Raw genomic sequence first — 19,284 nt, 5'->3', positions numbered from 1 at the left:
CACATACTATCCCCTTTGCCAGAAATATTTTCACTCTCCCTTTTTCTGGCAACGCCCATTCATCATTCAAATCTCAGTTTTGGTTTCATTTTCCCAAGTAAGCCTTTCTTAACCCTGACCTCTGAGCTTGGTGGCCCTCGTAGAAGGTGCTGAATGTTCTCCATCATACACTTGCCAAATGCATTATCATTTTCTTGCTCCTTGTATGTTTTCTCTATTAGTCCATACTCTGCATGAAGACAAGTCTGCTACAACTGCTTGCTGATATACAACTACAAGTTGTGTAAGCATTCCTAGTGCCCAGCACCATGCCTGGCATATACTAATGTTTAACAAATACATATTGAATAAATGCATGATTAAATAAATGAAAGAATTCTAGCTTTCCAAACAGTAAGAAATACCAAGAAGACAGGAGACTCCAAGAAAATTCATTATTGTGCCCAAAGTGACATTTCTCACTTCTAAGTTCAACTCCTTGTCACTGCACTTGGTTTATGGAATGCCTTCTAGTTTAAATGATTTATCCTAGAATAGAGCTGCCATTTTTCAATGTGCTGGTATCAGTGGATGCCTAAAGAGCTAGGTAAGACCAAATGGTAACAATCTTATATGGTTAAGTTTTCAAAACACATTTACAAATATTGTTTCATATACTAGATTGTTTAGATTTATATTACCAGACCTGTGGGAGAATGAGGCAAGGAAACTAAGGCATGAAGAATTACACACAGATCTTGGTTCTCCTTTCTTCTAATCAAAATATTATTTACCCTCATTATGCTGCCTAATGTGCAATTAATGTGTCCATTATCACAGCCCAGGTCTCTGAGGCCGTATTGCTGTAAAGCAGTGATTCTCAATCTAGGGTGTGGGAGGGTAATTTTGCACCCTCGGGGGTGTTCACTGATGTCAGGAAGCATTTTGGATTGTCTTGACTGGGAGATGGGAGGTGTGCTACTGGCATCTATTGGGCAGAGCACAGTGACGCTGCTAAACATCCTAAAACAGCCCCATCTCCCCCATACAACCACACAACAATTATCTTATCCAAAATATCAATAGTGCTTAGGTTGAGAAACCCTGCCATAAAGCAAAGCTCATAGAGTGAAACAGCAAAGGAAAAGGTAATTGTGTAAATCTCTCCAGATGTAATCAAGATGTAGAGGAACTGCTGAGTACATACCCTGTTTAAAGGCATGAAGTTTGAATTAGAAAATATAATACTCTGCAGGCCAAACAGAACTCTCATGCAAGCTGCTGTGAGCAGTGTGACACTCCCAGGGGAAGGTCCTCCCTGAATGAGCAAATCTGGTCCCTTACTGTAAGAACAACGGGTACAGCATTTTCTCCCCTGCTACCTCCTAAAAGATTTACTATCATGGCCTCTCAGAATCAAGAGGGAAACTGGGTTAAAAGTGTTTTCTTGAAAAGACATTAAACCCAATTACTCAAATGCCTACTCTGTATCTCTAAGGGGTAGACTACGGGTCAGAAAACTAAGATCTTGCCACCTGGATTCATGTCCTGGGTTCCTTTCAAATCCTCTAACATTCTCTTCTGTCCAAAAAGAAATATGCTGCCTAATCCTGGGGAAGGCTCTAAGGCCAAAATAGATATCAGAGTCACAGTTATCCTTTTAAAATATTGTTTAATATCAGAATATTGGTTCATTGTCATAATATTCATGATTTAATTAAAATGCAGAGATGTCTGGGAAGGAAGCAGATAGGACATTTCTTTTTTCTCTGCAGAACAGGAAGCACATTCGGGATTTGCTTTGGAATGCTTTCTTTTTATGAAGGCTGTAAGGCATTATGTGTACTGAATAATTGGAACGTTTTTTATCCCGCTTGGACAAGAAATGTTAAAGTCCACTTTTTCCAAACGAGAGCTAATAAGTGCATAGCCCAAATACAGCAGCTGAAATCTGCTTTATGTATTTAAAATATGTTTTTATAATTATATTAATTTATAGTAAATAGGAGAAAGAGTGAATTTGAGCTGTTTTAATAAAACCGATACTGTTACCTCTTACCAGAAGGCTCTTCCCACTTATATCTTCATACGTGCAAATTCTTCTTCTCCTTCATAGCCTATCTCAGATGCCACTACCTCCAGGAAGTCTTCTTGGATTCTGTCCCAATGTTCCATTTAGGTGTGAGAGTTTTCTACTTTGCACTTTATCTGTTACTCTCTTTTGGCCCTTCTGTAACATTCATATATTTATTACTTGATTTTATATTTCTTTTCTATCTCCCTTCCCTTCCTTCCTTCTCTCCTTCCTCTCTTCCCCCTTCCCTTCTTCCCCCCTTTCTCCCTCCCTCCCTCCCTTTTACATTATATGCCTGTACATGCATCTAGTCTTACAGTCCTTGGCACCATGTCCTAGGAATAGCAAACTTTCAGCACATATTGGATCTCTGGAGGCATTGATAGGTAAGTGTGTGGATTTGGCTAGATTTCTTCTACATGATTATGGTAGTCATTAGCAAACCCTTTCTTTCAAATAGGTCAGAAGTAAATTTGCCCAACCCTAATCAAATACCCACAAGTTCCAAATAAGTAGATACAAAATCTTGGTCTCAGTCTTGGTGTCATGTCCTATACTAGACTGCAGGGGAGATAATGTTCAGATCAGGCAACTCAGAGAACACAGTGGCATGGGACAGCCTGAGGGGAGGAGTGAGCGGAAAGCCTTTACTGGAATCTTACCTCCTCCACTTGTTTGCAGTTGACTTTATTTAATGTCTCTGTGTAAACTTCCTCATCTAAAAACAGATAAAATAATGATATTTACTTTATTATAGGTTTTTCAAGAGGATTCCATGAGATATTCTAGGTATAGCGCTTAGCAGAGTAACTGGAACCTAGTCACTCAGATGAATATAGATTTGGTGGTTGCTCTTATTACTACTACCATCACACATCACTTGATGATGGGGAAACATTCTGAGAAAAGCATCATTAGGCAATTTTTGTTATTGTGCAAACATCCTAGAGTGCACTTACACAAACCTAGATGGTACAGTCTATTGCTCCTAGGTTACAAACCTGTACAGTCCTGAATGTCATGGTCTTGAAATCTGTGGGCAGTTGTAGCACAATGACAAGCATTTGTGTATCCAAACATATCGAAACGTATAAAAGGTCCAGGAAAAATACAAATACAGTATTATAATCTTATGCGGACACCTTCATATTTGCAGTCCACAGTTGACCGAAATGTCATTATGGCACATGACTGCATTATCATCATCTGTTAAAATCAAATCATATTTCCATGGCTCAGAAGCAAAACAAACAGATACACAAAACCCTGTTGCCTACCTGCTCTGACTTCCCTTTGTAAATTAGGAGATGTTATTTGTCTACTCTTTCTAGGTACTATGAGAGTTACTATAGAAAATTTGGTGGAAAACATGCTTGGCTTTATTGTGCTTTTCCTTCTTTCGTTCTTTTTAATGAGAGCCAAATTCTTCTGTTGTGAGGCACTGGGCTTTATTTCTCCCCCTGCTGCCTGGTAGCAGCTGCTCTACATGGAGCCGACCCCCATCTTCAAAGTCCTCTTCAGTCTTATCTGTAGTTGCCCACGTCTCTCTTGCATTAGTCACATGCCAAGAGAGCTGGCTGAATCATCAGTCCAGACTGCCGATCAGAAATATGAATCAACTCACTCCTGACTGCTCTGCTAGGTCTAGGGGATGTAATGAGTGAGAAAGACAACACACGACGCGTCCCCCTAGAGCTTATATTAAAGCAGTGAAACAAATGTTAAATAAACTATTTTTAAAATATGTAGGTAGTTAGTTAAATTAGAAGAGGAAATCTCTGTGAGGATAAATTGCAGGCTATAGTGGGGTAAATGAGAGGGCCAAACCCATTACTTAGCCATTAATTTGTCTTTCAGCCTCAACTCAAATGTCACCTCCTCCAAGAAGCCTTCCCTGACCATCAAGCAAAGCAGTCACTCTGTAATCCATGTTCCACTTTATTTCCTTCATTCTACTTTTCACCACCTAAAATAACCTTGTTGAGGTAATGTTTGTTTATTGGCTACCTCTTTCTTTGAGAATATAAGCTCAAAGAACTAAACCTCAATATATTATTTACTGCTGTATCCCCAACACCTAGAAGAGTGCCTGGCATTTAATAGTTGCTAAAAAGGTTATATTGTATGAATGAATGGGTAAATGAACTAACCACAGAGAGGATCCTCTTTCTTTCAGGCCAGAATCTAACAAGTTGTGAATTTTACACACTGGCTAGTGGGTGTAGGAAGTGTGATGGAAATTGTCAGAATTTTCTTTCTTCAGCTCAACTCAATTCAGCTCAGTTCAATCCAGCATGTACTTATCAAACTCCTGTTATGCTTCAGGCAGCAAACTTTGATCTCAGAATTCAGCAGAAAAAAAGTCAAATTTTTACCCTCTTGTAACTTAGAGTCTGGCCAGGGTGTCAGATACTAAACAGCAATTATTAAAGAATTCTAAGAATTTTACTGGATTACCTCATTTAATCCTCACAGCAGCTCAGGAATTGTGTATGTTAGGAATGGTTATTATACCCAAAGAAGAGAGGAGGAGTAGGTTTTCTCTCTCTTTTTTCTTTTGAGAGAGAGTCTCACTTACTTTGTCACCAAGGCTGGAGTGCTGTGATGTGAACATGGCTCACAGCAGCTTCAAACTCCCAGGCTCAAGTGATCTTCCTGCTTCAGCCCCCCAAGTGGCAGGGACTATAGGTGGGTACCACCACACCCGGATAATTTTCTGTATATTTTTTACAGATGGGTATTCACCCTATTGTCCAGGCTGCTCCCAAACTCCTGAGTTCAAGTGATCCAGCCACCTCGGCCTCCCAGAATGCTGGGATTAGAGGGGCGAGCTAACACACCTAGCTGAGAGTAGGTATTTTATCATCATGTTTACTATGGATTCCTTAGCACTATACACAGTGCCTGGCCTAAGCAGGTGCTCAGTAAATATGCTCAATAAGGAACGATATTTTAAAAGAGGAACATGGTGTGTGCGAGTCTGTAAGAGGGGGATTTGATCCAGTCTGAGGCATCAAGAAACCTCTCCCCGGAGATGTGGCACTTCATTTAAGATTTGAAGAAGGAGTAGGAATTTGCTTTGCTTTGACTTAAGAGTAAAAACCTGGGCAGGCTCGTCCTGATTCATATTAAATAAGCTAATTTTTTTTTCCTGGGATTTAGTTTCCTTCATAGCAAAATGTAAAACTGTAATGATGAACCTTCCCCCAAAGGAGGTTATAAAAACGTACAAAGAGAGAATTATCAGGGTAACTTTTCTGTAAAACTTGGGCTTCAATGAAGTAGGCAACAAGACTAGGACCAGTGGGAACAGGCAGTTAGGAGACTCCAAGTCCACTGGCCCCGAGGCAGGGGCTCCAGCTGGACTTGGCAGGGCAAAAATGATTGCTTCTGCTCTCCCAGGAGGTCAGTCTAAAGAAAAGTTTAGAGCAGCCTAGTCCAGAGCACAGCACTCAAGAAACTCACAATTAATTGCTTGTTTGCCACTGTCAGAACCTGACATGCAGAAATCATCTGGAGAAATTTCTTGTCTCTGGACTCTGCTCTGCCACACTCAAGGGGCCTTCTCACATGGCACCTAAATGGGTCACCTTTATCTTTCCTTCCTCTGAGGCTCCTGGTTTCCCTTTCAGAGACCTCTTTCTGCTCTTCGGCTCTCCCTCCAGAAACCTCTGCCATTGCTTTAGATCCTCCCTTCTCCTTATAATGACACCATTCCTCTCCTCTCCTGGTGACCCTGCTCTTATCTGTGACAACATTAGATGTATCAGAGACTAATGCCACTTACAGAGTTAATGACTGCTAACTCTTCATTTGCTATGCCTCCCAGTAAGATAATTGCCTTTTAACAGGAGGTGGTTTTTGTTTATTTTTTTATAAATAATGCCTAATGCAAAAACATGGATCTCTAACATTGACCTTTTGGGGCTTTATAATCCCAAAGAATCTTTTCATATCCTCTTCCTGCTGTCATAGCCCATATGTGGCTGTATTAAAACAGTTCATTCGTCTCTGTTTTTTCTGGAATATGCACTTCTTTAGAGCAGCAGTGGTATCTCATATCCTATGTCCCCATCACTCAGCCTGATACATCATCAGGGTGGCAACAAATTGTTGGATACGTGATTTAGGACAAAGGTATTTGGAAAACTTTCCGTTACCCAAACTTGTCAAGCCAGAGTGTGAAATTAAACATCTTACTCCAGAGGTTCTCAAACTTTCAAGGAAGAATCACTTCTTATCCCCAGGGAATCTGGATCCACTGGCTTGAGGACTGTGAAATCTGCATTCGTCACTAGCTCATCAGGTGATTCCAGTGGGGAAATATGGGATCTCCTGTGGATAAATTATTATATCCCCCCAGCCTGTTTTATCTTCTGTAAAATGGGATTGTTGAGAGAATCAAATAGACAAGAAGCACACTGAAGCAGTTCAAATGGTGCAGTGCAAACTACCCGCAGCAGATTCACCTGTCCAAAGAAGTTTCAAATTTGTTCTTTCTGCCTCTTGCCCATTCTGCATGTGGGTAGATAGGTGCCTAGGCCTTACACTAGATCAATCATTTTAGATTTGAATTGAAAACATATTTTCAGTTGAGGTCAAGAGGTATTGGCTGGTTTGGAGAGGCCTATTTGGAACTTGAGTTCTAGTCCCATTGTTTTTTTGCTTCTAATGGAGAAGACAGTGTTGTGTTTGTTCTGTTTTGTTTTTATTGAGTTCTTTGCGGATAGCTATGGCCAGCATCCTCAGTGAGTATTTTTTTCACTCAGGAAGTAATTACTGAGTGCCTACTATTGACTTAGAAAGTATTCACTAAGTGCCTACCATTTATTTAAGACTGAAATACACAATTAAAGTTGAAGCATGTCTATTTAAAAATTCCATAAAGAATGATCTATTCCAGCTTTATGATAGGCTCAAATCCACTTCATTTGTGCTGTAAAGGACCTTCACACACACATAAAAAGTATAAAATATCTTCTAGAAGCTTTACCCATATATATTGATTTATCCATTCATCCATTCACTTACTCACCTAATATTTACTATCTACTTTGTGCAGGCACTGGGTGAGGCAGAAGGAATATAAAGATGAATTAGACATTGATCTTCCCCTCAAGAGTTTGCACTTTCATTATTTAGGTGAGATAGGTAAGTAAATAAAGTAATATACAGTAATTAAGAGCCGGTACTACTGTTATAGACAATAGTAATTAAACTTAGGAAGCACTTACAATGTGCTAGACGCAGAGCTAAGCCGTTTATATGAACTATCCTATTGTGTCCTCAACAATATCATTTAAGATTCTATTATTATCCTTGTTAGGCCTGTAATGAGGCTAACATATGTTAAGTAAGTTGCCCAAGATCACACAGTGAGTCAATGTCTAAGGCAGGATTAAACCCTGGCTGTCTAACTGCAGCATCACTCCTCTAAAGCACATCCCCTCTTCCGCTACTCTTAGGTTGGTGTATGGCACAGAAGCTCAGAGAAGGCTAACAGCAGCAACATTGGTGGTTTATCACGTGCCTGCAGTGTGCCAGATCGCTATGCTTATTGTCTCACTTCTTTCAAGAATACGTGAGGAAAACCTTGCTGTTGTTCCCATTTTATAGATAGAGAAACTGAGGTTTGCAGCGTTAAAGTTTGTTCATTTCTACCTGGCCACTAAGTGAATGCACTGGATTGCAAACTGTCCGGGTCAGATTGAACCCAAAGCCCACACTCCTTCTACTCTCACCCTGCGGGCCAGAGGTTAGATATGAAGTATCTCTTTGGAAGACACTCCTACATGTACTCTTGTGTTGCAAGTTTGAAATTACTTACACAAACAAACCAGACCACTTAGGCATTGTTTAAATAGCACCTTACTTAGGATGGCCCTACCTTGCCAAGTCCTGGGTCTAAGGAGGTTATATGATTATTGCAGAACTAAATGGCCCGACTCTGCCAGCAGTTTGTCATCATGTCATAACAGTCCAAGAGCCAGAGAGGTGGCATATTGGTGGGGGAATGGATTGACATGACCATGGGCTATTCTGGCACTCTAATGACTTTGTTTTTTCCCTCCTGGGTAGACCAGCACATTTCTCCAATGCTGAGTTAAATATTTTTGTAAGGAAGAGAGCCCATAAAGGCTTAAATATTTTTCCATCAGATTTTCAAGGAACCCTTTTATTTTATTTTAAAATCTTACTCAGGGAAATGTTGGTTTTCTTTTATGGACATTTAAATCATTTCCTTGTGCCTCTGAATGCGGCATGAAGGACATTTGTCTCTTTCTCTTCATTATATACAATAGTGTCTTTGACAGAACTTATAAACCCCAAACTGAAGCCCTGTGCTTTCTTGCCTTCCAGTGATAGGGTTTCCAAAGTCATTATTATTTCATGGGCCAAAACCAAACCAATTCCCCATCCCAAATTACTTATACCTTGTGGTTGGTCATGTCCTTAAATAATATCAGTCTGTCTGTCTCTGTCTGTCTCTGTATCTCTCTCTCTCTCTCATTTGAAAGCTCGGAGTTTTGGTAAAGTTGTGCAATCCTTGGATCAACTTAGTTTTTCCATGTTTTTTAATGCCATCAGGGTACATGGATTGATGAAGGGTCAGTTCCTTTGGGTTTAGTCTCTATCTTGTGTTGTGGCTTTCTATTTGGAGAGTGAATAACTCAGAACTAAGTTATTGCTTCACTGTTAAGGCTGGCAGGGGAAGAAAGAGGCAGCAGTGGAACACAGAATCTATCTGTGTTAGCCCTCTGTCACCGACTACTCAACCCAGCTTTGGGCTTCACCTAAATGATAAATGGTCCTATTGTTTGGGCTTTAGTATTTTAAAAAATAGAACTAAATCTAGATTAAGCAAGGACAGAGACCCATTTCATTGCACTGTACTTTAATATTCCTGAGATCCATGGCATTACGGGTAGCTCCTTTTAACAGCCATCTCTCTCCAGGGCGGAACACTATGCTGTCTTTGTTTCATCTGATCTTTCAGCTAAATAAGAGATGGTCACTTATCCTCACTACTCCCATATCCTGCTGGATTTCTCTTGCGAAAAGAGAAACTCACCACATGGGAAAAGGTAGAGGTTTCAGGCAGAGCATTTCAGCGTGTGTTTACAGGCAGGACTGACTTACTCAGCAAATCCTGCTCGGAGGAGCTTCAGCCAATGAAGAGGCTATATCCCGGCTTGCTTGGGGGCTTCTGAGTTTGAGCTGCATGCAGAAATGTAAGGCAGTGCTTCCTGGCGCTGATGGCAAAATGGGACCCATCTCCAGTTATTCCTCTGGCACCCCAGCTTTGCAAATCTGGGAAAGAACCTACATAAACATATTGGTGATGTAGCCAGCTTAAAAGGCCGAGAGAATCCTTATGGATTCAGGAGACTGTTTTTTTATTTAGCTTTTTATTTTTTATTTGGAAGATGAAATGCTTCTCTCGTTACCTGCCTTACATCTTCAGACCTCCGAACACCATCCTTTCTTCCAGCTGCCACACGGAAGGTACAGACCAGAGAGGGAGAGTATCTGGGTGGGTGGGAAAAGTGGGCTGGTGTCTGACTTCCCACAGGTTCTGCTGATGCTGCTTTCTGTAGCTACTAGGTGACTGTCATTCCTGGCAAAAGCTTGTATCCGACAGACTTAGATCTGCTTCTAAAATCAGTCTGTCTTGTACAAGGAAAGGGAAGTATTTTCTGAAGAGCAGAATAATGTTGCAAAGGTAATCTCAAAGCTGACACAGCTAATTGGAAAATAACTCAGAAATATTTTGCCAATTTTCCTTGTTTCATTTAACATGTAAACAAGTCATTGGAACTAGTGTCAAGGAAAAAAAAATCAGTAGGTGCTGCCACATACATCTTTCCGAGCTCTCTGTTTTGTCACTGTCTGTTTGATAACTTGGTCCATGCCCAAGAAAGCAATTAGCAAAATAGAAATTAGCTTAGTACATCACTAGGGACTGTTGATTGTTGGATTGGTTCACTTGGAGTCTGTACTTGGGTTGCAGAGCAGTAAGAACACAGCTGACTTTCGGCACCTACAGGAAATGTGGTTTCTGGGGGTCCTAAGTTAATACTTTGAAGAGAGGGTAGGCTGAGCTTTCTATACCTTCCCCAGTTCCTGTTTTTTTCTGGGGACCTTCTCTGCTGCCTTCTAACCTAGCATGCTATGCATACGTGTATGTGTGCCCTATAAACATTCTGGCAATTCCCCTTCAACTAAGCACTGCAGAATTCAACATTTCTATAGTCAGAAGCTGGTTATATGCCTTCTCTATGTGATTTGCCTGTGTTTTAGATCTGACATATCCTAGAAAAAGAACAATTTCAAGAAAAGCAACTGGCTGGGCATTTTTAAGGCTTAAGGATTGTCCTGCTAGTGGTATTTGATTGAAGAGGGTTGAGGATGGTGAGGTGCTGTGACTCCAACTCATGTCTAGCCACACTGTCTTGGAACTGAGCTGGCGACAAGCCTGTTCTGAAAACCCACTCTTGTTTTCATCCTCCAAGTAGACTCCTGAGATTGGGGGCTGTGTGTTTAAAATGAAGGAAGCATGTATTATACCATAAGGTAATTTTTTATGAGTACCTTCATGAAAGGGAGTAAACATTTGAGATCACCCTTGAATTGAGACTGAGGGTGGTATTTTTCCTAGACATTGATATCTCATAGATTTTTTTTTACAGTTGGATATTTCCCTTTAAAAATGTATTGATGGCAAAAGGAAATAGTTCACTGAGAAATCTTTTCTTCCTCATGGAGAGAAACTTAGTAAGTCCTTATCCATATTGAGGGGAGGAGAGGAATGAAAGAATGGCATGGACCAAAATCTCCAGGAGAACTTTTCCAATACTAAAGATCTGAAGCCATAGAGAAACTGCCTAGATGACTTTTGTATTTCTGATTGGTTCTCCTGTCCTCTCCTGCCTGCTTAGACTTTGAAAATTTAAACACTTGGTCTACTCAGTTGCTGTCTTGTATATTACTCAGATGAAACATCCTATATCATATAGAAAAAAACACCGCAACAACAAGAACTTTTAAAGTTGTTTGTGAAAATAAAATTTCACTGATTTATTTCATTAAAATGGAAACCCCATTTTGCTTATGTCAAAACAGTTTCTGCTTCACCCACTATCACCAGATTTCAGGATGGGAGGGTAGAATGGCATGTATTTAAATTTGTTGTAAACCTAATAAAGACAATGGGTAAGGAAAATAGCATTTGTCAAACATTAACATCATGGAGGAGACTCTGGGACATAGTGGAAAAGACATGAGTTATGTGCCAAGGTGCCAAGCAAGCAGTGCCAGGTCACTTAATTGCTCTATGCCCAGTTTTATCTATAACAAGGATGCTGAGATGAAATGTGACCATTGAATAAAGTTCTTTGTAATGCTCTGCACATGATAGGTGCCATCTGTTTTTGAGTCCCATGCCCCATGCGTTTTCTTAGATATTGAAGTTTGCTTTATTTTTCACATTACCTTAAGCAATGAGTGGTTTCTTCAAACACATCACTGTGTCACCAGAAACTAGTTATACTTACTTAAAGTTTGTCTGGGGAAAAAAATATCAGAATACGCCTGAGGTTGTGTTTGTGTGTGTGTGTGTGTGTTTATATCATTGGCAATCGTGTCACCCTGTAGTCTATACTAGAAAAAAATATGGCTGTGAACTTCACATTTTATTAATTTGAAAAGGTACAGAATGAATAATGTGTGACTATCTCTGTGAAAGTCAAATAAATACAAATAACCCAAACAATCTCCTTAAGAGAAACTCTAGAACAAATTTAAGAGTTTCAACAATTTCTGGGCTTCTTAGGGGATAGAACCATCCTAATTAGAAAACTTGGCTTGTCTTCCCAACTTCTCCTTATCACTTTTTTTTTAAATTCAAGAAGGCCATAGGCTTTGAATCGTAGCTCTGTTACATGTTAACTGAGAGATACTAAGAAGTTATTTAATGTCTCTGAGTCTTAGTTTCCTCATTTTAAAATGTAGATAACAATACTCCACAGGATAGTTGCAAAAAAATACATTCAGAATGACATACCAGGGTGATAATAATAATAGTAATAACCAGCGTTCACTTGCATTTAGTGTATCAAAGGCATTATCTAAGCACATTATATATAGTAACAGATTTGTATATAGGGTAAATCAACAATATATGGTTCACAACTATTGGTTCCTTTTTCCTTTCCTCCCTCACTCTGAGCCCTCAAGCCTGCTTTTTCATCCATTAGATGGAGATTTGGTTCTGCATGTAGCAGTCAGAATAATTTTTAAAAAATATGATTATCTTACCACCCCACACTCTAAAACACAAAAACTCACATTTAAAACCTCTCTATGGTTTTGTGGCCTGCAGGATCTGCATATTCTGACCCCACCTGACTTTCCTGACTGGTGTCAAATATACTCTATCTTGCCTGACCCCTAGATACACAGGCCTTCTTTGGTTCCTCAACATTCTCCCTCCCACCATAGACTTTTGGGCTGCTTCTCTTTTCCTTCTGTCCCCTTGCCTTGTAAATTCCAACCTTCAACTCTCAGCTCAAGCTCAGAAGCAATCCTGACCCTCAGCTGATCCCAGTTCTTAAAGAACTGGATTTCTTACTTCAAAGCACTTACCCTAATTTGTCATTATGGGGAAACCAATGTGACTGTTTTGTTAGTCTCTGCTTCCCTGCTGCACTGGAAGCAGGACTCATGTGTAACTGTCATACCTCCAGAACCAGAACAATACCAGGCACATTATAGGTGCTTAGTAAATTTTTGTTGAATGAAAGATGAGAAATACCAACGCTGTTCTATGGATAAATTTCCAAAACCATATGTGAAAAATATTCTGAAAAGCATTCACTCCTACATGCATAAAAATTGTTTTATCATTGTGGCTTGGGGAGCTTTCTGTAACCATACTTTAAGGAACTAGTTTTATTATAGTGTTCTTTAACTTGAAATAAGAAGATACAAACAGAAGCCAGGGCAACCAAATAGTGCAGATCCATAATCAGGGTTTTGCAAAGAGGATTGGACTGACTTCCTTCTCTGTGGACCTCATTAACGAAGCACATAACTCCTTGCCCTTGGTAGGGGAGGATTCATCCACAGAAGTGGTATCAGAATTGCAGAAACAAAATTCCAATCATAGCTATAAAGAAGCCATTCAAGCTGGGTGTGGTGGTGGGCACCTGTAGTCCCAGCTACTCAGGAGGCTGAGGCAGGAGAATTGCTTGAACCTGGGATGCAGATGTTGCAGTGAGCCGAGATCACACCAGTGTACTCCAGCCTGGGCAATAGAGTGAGACTCCATCTAAAAAAAGAAAAAAGGAAACAAAACAGAAAAGAGAGAGTCAGTGAAGTATAAGGAACCTTGCCTGATACTTTCTGGTGGACCTAATTTGGCACCAGGCACTGGACCGCCTGTTATTGTTATCTAACAAATCAGTAGGGACACTTTCTTTTCCTAAAGGGACAAGGGTAGCGTGACTTGCCACGTGCTTCTTCCTTTCCCAAAATTGTCTTTATCTCATTTCCATGCTATAAATCTCTCCCCATGCTTGAAAACTCAGCTTGAGTCAAGTCTTTCTAGGAAGATGTCTTCAACAACTCCAAAAACGAAGTTGTTATTATGAGTCACACAAACCACAAGGAGAGTGGAAAGAAGAAATAAGAAGCAGCAGCTTCCACACGATGGACCCTGTGGACCACTGGCTGTGTGCTAAGGGCTGTGCCTGTGCCATCTAATTTGCTCCTCACAACAGTCTCTCTTATTAAACGCCATTATCTCCATGTATATAGATGAGGAAACTGACTCAGACGCAACCTGCTCAGAACCACAGCTAGTGAAGTGGTAGAGCCAAATCCAAACTCTCTGAATCCAAAATCAGTACTCTTAATCTTCATATCACACTGCACATTTCCTTCTGAGTATGAGAACAGCCTTCAGATTACATTGAAACAGTCTGTTTACATGTCTGTCTCCTGAGTGGCCAGCAGCAACTTGTGCACAGGAATTCTGCCCTACTCATCTTCAGTCTTGGCATCCTGGTTTAGTACAGAGCTTGACTCTGAGTAGATGCTCAAGAAATCCTTCTTAAATGAAGGACTGAATGGGAGAGTGAATAAACAAACTGACCCATATTCTACCAACAATCCTCCTTCAAGAGGAGGACATATCTTAAAGCAAGTATCTTAGTGACACTGGAAGCATGTTTACTGGAAGTCCACACACACACACAGAGGGAAAAATAACATCATATTTTTCTAATTCTTTGTTATATTATAAATAATAATAATACAAGAATAAGTAAAACATAGAACACATACTATTTGCTAGGCACAATTTTACCATGTGTATATCAATGTAGGTATGGGTGTGTGTGTGTGTGTGTGTGTGTGTGTGATCCCTAACAATTCTATAAGGTCAATACTGTTATCCTCATTTTATCCATGAGAAAACCAAGTCACAGACAAGTTAAATAACTAGTCTAAGTTGACACAGCTGTTAAATGCAAGGGCTAGGATTAGAACCCATGCAGTCTGGTTCCAGGGTACATGCTAAGAATGGATTCATTACTACTATATTTTGTGCCTTTTTCATATTTATGGATTCTTATTTTTCCTGTGTTTGAAATACTCTTCTCAGTCCCCTTCACATATTTAGAACCAACCCACTCTTCATAGCCCACGTCAAACGCACATCCACCCACAGCTTTCCCTGACTACTCATTTTCTCATCCATCTCTCTCATCTTATAAATGCACACCTACATTTAAAGTCTTTTCCAAGTGCACACAGCATTTCTCTGTAACATGGAAATAGTAATGCTCAACTCAAGGAGTTATTGTAAGAATTAAGTAAGGCAAAAACCTTACATTGTTTGATATCGCTTTATGTCTGAAACATATTTTTTGAATTGTATATACAATGCATAAATTATCCCTGCTCTCATCTAAGCCCAAGCCTCCACTTTAAGCTGGGTCACCTCCCCTCTGTCTTACCCAAGCACATCACTCCTGCACTTGTTCCCACTCTGCCAGCACCAAGGTTTTTCTCTCTACAGGATCATGTTTTGCAGTCCACACACATGCTATAAATCATCTCATTTTAAACACTGATCTCACGAGCCTGTATCTTCCTTCACCTGCTGCCCCATCACCTGCTCCTCTTTTCAGAAAAATGTCTTGAAAGTATCATCCACACTCACTGTTGCCACTGCTCCTCTGATTTGCGCTTTCTATCATGCCACCAAAATTGTGCTTGTGAGAGTCACCAATGACCACCACACTGCAGAGTCCAGTCATGCTTTTCCAGTCCTCTTCCCACTGCAGCCCTCGGCAACACTGACAGATGATTGCTCTGTCCTTCCTGAAGGGGTTTCTTATCTTGGCCTCAAGACCCACTCTTTCTCTCTGTTTCTCTCTCCCCTGCAGTCTCAGACTCCCTGCCAGTTCCTTATCATCTTCCTAAACTGTAAACATTGAAGCCCAGGAATCAGTCCTCTCCTTAACATATACTTGCTCATAAGTGATCTCATCCACTCCTATGGGCTTATATATCATTGATTTAATTTCTATATCCAGCTCCAATCTCTCACCTAAACTGCACACTTGTACATCCAACTTCCTAGCTAACATTTCCAATCAGATGCATAGTAGAGACCTCAAAACAGACCTGTTGATTTCCCTCCTGAAAAAAAAAACCCCTGTTTGTGCAGAAGTCTTCTCCAGCCTAGGAAGTAAGAGGGAACTCTGTTCTCCTGGAGACTCAAGCCAAAAACCTCGGAGCTGGCCTCAATTTCCTTTTTTCTCTCATATCATTCTTCCTATTCTGTGGTAAATCCTTTGGGCTTCACCTCTTAAAAATATCAGGAATCCAGTTGCATCTTATCACATCCATCACTCAAATGTTTCTTCACCAGAGCATCCTTTCCTGGCCTTCCTATGTAAAATATCACACACACACACATGCTCACTTCCTTTCTCTCAAGATTCTCTCTCTCTCTCTCTCTCTCTGCCTCCTTTCCCACCCCCAGTTACTTTTACCCTGTTTATTTTTCCTTCACAGCACTTCTCTTTACCTGACCTGTTATACATCTATTAACTTGTTTGTTGCCTGTCTTTCCCACTATAGAATGTATGTGACATGAAAGCGGAGGCTTTCTCTGGTTTGTACATTTCTATATCTCCAGTAGGCAGAACAGTTTCTCCCACATATCAAGCATATAATAAATATTTGTGGATTGAAAGCACAAATATATGAGGGAATGTTTATATTAAGTCTTAGTAATAAAGTGGGGGAAATGGGTTTCAAAACTAGACAAACCTGAATTCCAATCTCAGCACTCTTAATTACCTGCTAGATGACCTTCCATTACTCAACTGGTATATTTCCTTCTCTAATGATAATATATCAAAGTATCGTTATGCGAGTGAAAAACAGTGTTGTAAAACACCTAGCATAATGGCTGTGAATATTCAACGAATGGGGCATCATATTCTTCTTTCGTATTTCCCACTGCATTCACCACAGCAATAACAAAGGATAGTCCATTAAATGTTTTGCTTACCTACAAAGCTAGCATTTATTATAGGCTCATTACTTGCCAGGACTTGTGCTAAGTACTTTACAGTTACTATTTCTCAAAAATATCATGAGATAAGTACTATTCATTTTCCCCATTTTACAGATGAGCAGATAAGGCACAAAAAGACTGAGTAACCTATCAAAAACCACCCCGCCAAAATATGATAGATCAGGGTGTGTACCCACACTGCCTGACTCCAGAGTCCAGGCTCTCTGCTGCCCTACAAGACTGCCTACAACATTTCAGGCATTGTTCTTAGCATATGGATAATTAAAAGATAAAAAACACTCATCTGTACTTTAAGGTACAGTGACTAGCAAGAGGGAAAAAGGCATATGCACACAACTCTAACAGGTTTTAACCCTGGCTATGCATGAGAATCACCTCGGCAAATACACAGGGCTATCTCTACCACAGCCCTATTGAATTACTTCCCCTGGAACTGGGCCCCCGGAATGTCAGTTTTTAAGCTTCCCCAAGTGGATCTTCTCTACAGTCAGAGGTAAGAACTCAGCAAAGGCCAGGATAGAGAAATATACTAAAAGCTCAAGGGAAGGGCTCTGGGAGAAAATCTCTCTAAAATGACAGTAAATCTGCAGCTGAAAAGAGGTTACTTTTGGTGAAGGCTTCTGATATCTGGCAGAAAATTGCCTGCTGTGGGGAGAATCAAGGCACTGTCATCTACCTAAGAGTTCAGTGAAACTATGTTGAGCACTTATTTGCTTCAAGGTAGCTGTGAATTTGCTTCCAGAGTTTATATTCAGGTATTGGTGAAAACATCTACCTAATATACAGAAAGTCATTTTATTTCCAGGCCTTTAATTTTATCATCTATAAGAAGGGAGGGAAATGTTGCATATATCAGACAATTGCTTTGGTGAGTAAATGTGATCATTCATACCAAGTAGATGTGTATTACCCAGTGCAAATTAAGAGCTTAATAAAAATTAGCTATTATTAATACTCTTTGTATTAGTAGAGGCCCGGGAAATCAGTTCTTGGCCTCTGTACATTTTGGGGGGTAGAGTTTAAGAAATTTTTTTAAAAATTGACAAATAATTGTACATATTCATGGCATATATAGTGATGTTTTGACACCTACCATGTACAGTGATCAGATTAGGGTAATTAGCATATTCATCATCTCAAACACTTATCCTTTCTTTGTGTAGAAATGTTTAATATACTCCTCCCAGATATTTGAAGCTAATATATTATTGTTAACTATAGTCATCATACAGTGGTATAGAACACTGGAACTTATCCCTCCTATCCAGCTGTAAATGTGTGTCCTTTAACAAATCTTTCCCTATCCCTCTCTACACTTGTGTGTTTTGATACAACGTGGTGATAGGAAGAATCCTGGGCCTGCAGTTCAGAGTCATCTAGATTCCAGTCCTCTTCACACGTGATATCCCCTTGAGAAACTGACTAATCCTGCTATGCCTCAGAGTCAAACGACAATATAATGAAACTTGGTGGTGTTGGCATCAGATTAAGGGATATGTGCTTTGGGAAGTATATCCCCCTCTTAAATCTTCCCATATTAAATTAGAAGTGGTAACCCATTTTCAGGAGTTTCTAATATAATCCATAAGGAACTCAGCAGAGGGAGGACAGATACTCAAGTTTAATAAAAGCTAACTGAGCACCAGGCATTCTCCCTGTGTTATCACAGGAGGATGATTATCCCAAGTCTGCATGGTATTATCCACATTTTACATGTGAAAAGAGTGAGGGAGGACTTGTGAGATGAAATATTTGGTTGCAAATGCCTTTCACTTTGGAATCAGATAGAGTTCTAATTATGACTTAAAGTGATTTATTCTCTGAGTGTGTTTTTTTTTTTCAACTTTAAAATAGAAGTAATAATGCTTCCTTTTCATGTTTAATTGTAAGAATCAAGACATTGAATGCAATGTGCCTGGTAGCCACCTAATAGATGGCACCTGTACTTACACTGACAGGTCTCGATCTTACCAGCATGACATCAAGCTTCTTCAATTGCAAATCTGGGGTTCCTCCCACTTTGCTTGTTCCCAGCAAAAGAGGCTTCTGTTTTCATTCTTTGACTCTCAACCTACATCACCTTGACTGGTGTTTGCCTGTAACACACACTGATCAGTGCTGTTTTGATTTGTGTTTCTGGATCTATTTTTTGTCTTTGGTTTTTGTGCCCCAAGGCAATTCCTTCATTTTGACTCAATTTTATAAATCTAATAGAAAAATCACCGGCAGTGAAATCATTGCCATAGTTAGAGAGACTGGCTCATTAGTTTTCTGAGTCATTGTTTCCTCACTGGCAGACTGAACTGAGAGAAAAGATGGGCTGAGAGGGCCAAGGCCTTTATCTTCAAAAGTGTCTGCAAAAGCACAGTTAGTAGAAAAAGCAAACAGGAGGCAAATAAATGTATGACTTTGAAGATATGTATGAAAGCCTGCTCTGGATCTTATTGTTGATATATGAGAATGTCACTTTTTGGGAAATTTTGGGAGCAGACTCAGTACTCTGTGATCTGCCTTGCAAGAGCAGTTATTCATTTATTTATTCATTTATTCAAAAAATACAAACACACACATAAAGAACATCTCTATTATGTGTCAGATATTAGCTGGGTGATGGGTT

General features: G+C 39.9%; 1 protein-coding gene across 5 annotated transcripts in view; it reads left to right on the top strand.

Annotated features, from left to right (window-relative positions):
* PPP2R2B (protein phosphatase 2 regulatory subunit Bbeta) overlaps positions 1–19,284 on the top strand; it is a 493,312-nt gene that overhangs the window by 15,681 nt on the left and 458,347 nt on the right. The window contains exon 1 of one of the 5 annotated variants that reach the window (XM_017872310.1): positions 9,087–9,559. The exons of the other annotated variants lie outside the window; for them this stretch is intronic. Coding sequence (XP_017727799.1) covers positions 9,481–9,559 — 79 coding nt within the window. The 5' untranslated portion in view covers positions 9,087–9,480. Of the gene's footprint in view, positions 1–9,086; positions 9,560–19,284 lie in introns of those variants that run through there. 5 annotated transcript variants of the gene reach the window in all.

Source organism: Rhinopithecus bieti, unplaced genomic scaffold, assembly GCF_001698545.2.
Source record: "Rhinopithecus bieti isolate Rb0 unplaced genomic scaffold, ASM169854v2 scaffold_757, whole genome shotgun sequence".
NCBI classification, from domain to species: domain Eukaryota; kingdom Metazoa; phylum Chordata; class Mammalia; order Primates; family Cercopithecidae; genus Rhinopithecus; species Rhinopithecus bieti.
Note: the sequence above shows the minus strand (reverse complement) of the source record. Positions and strands in the feature narration are given on the sequence as shown.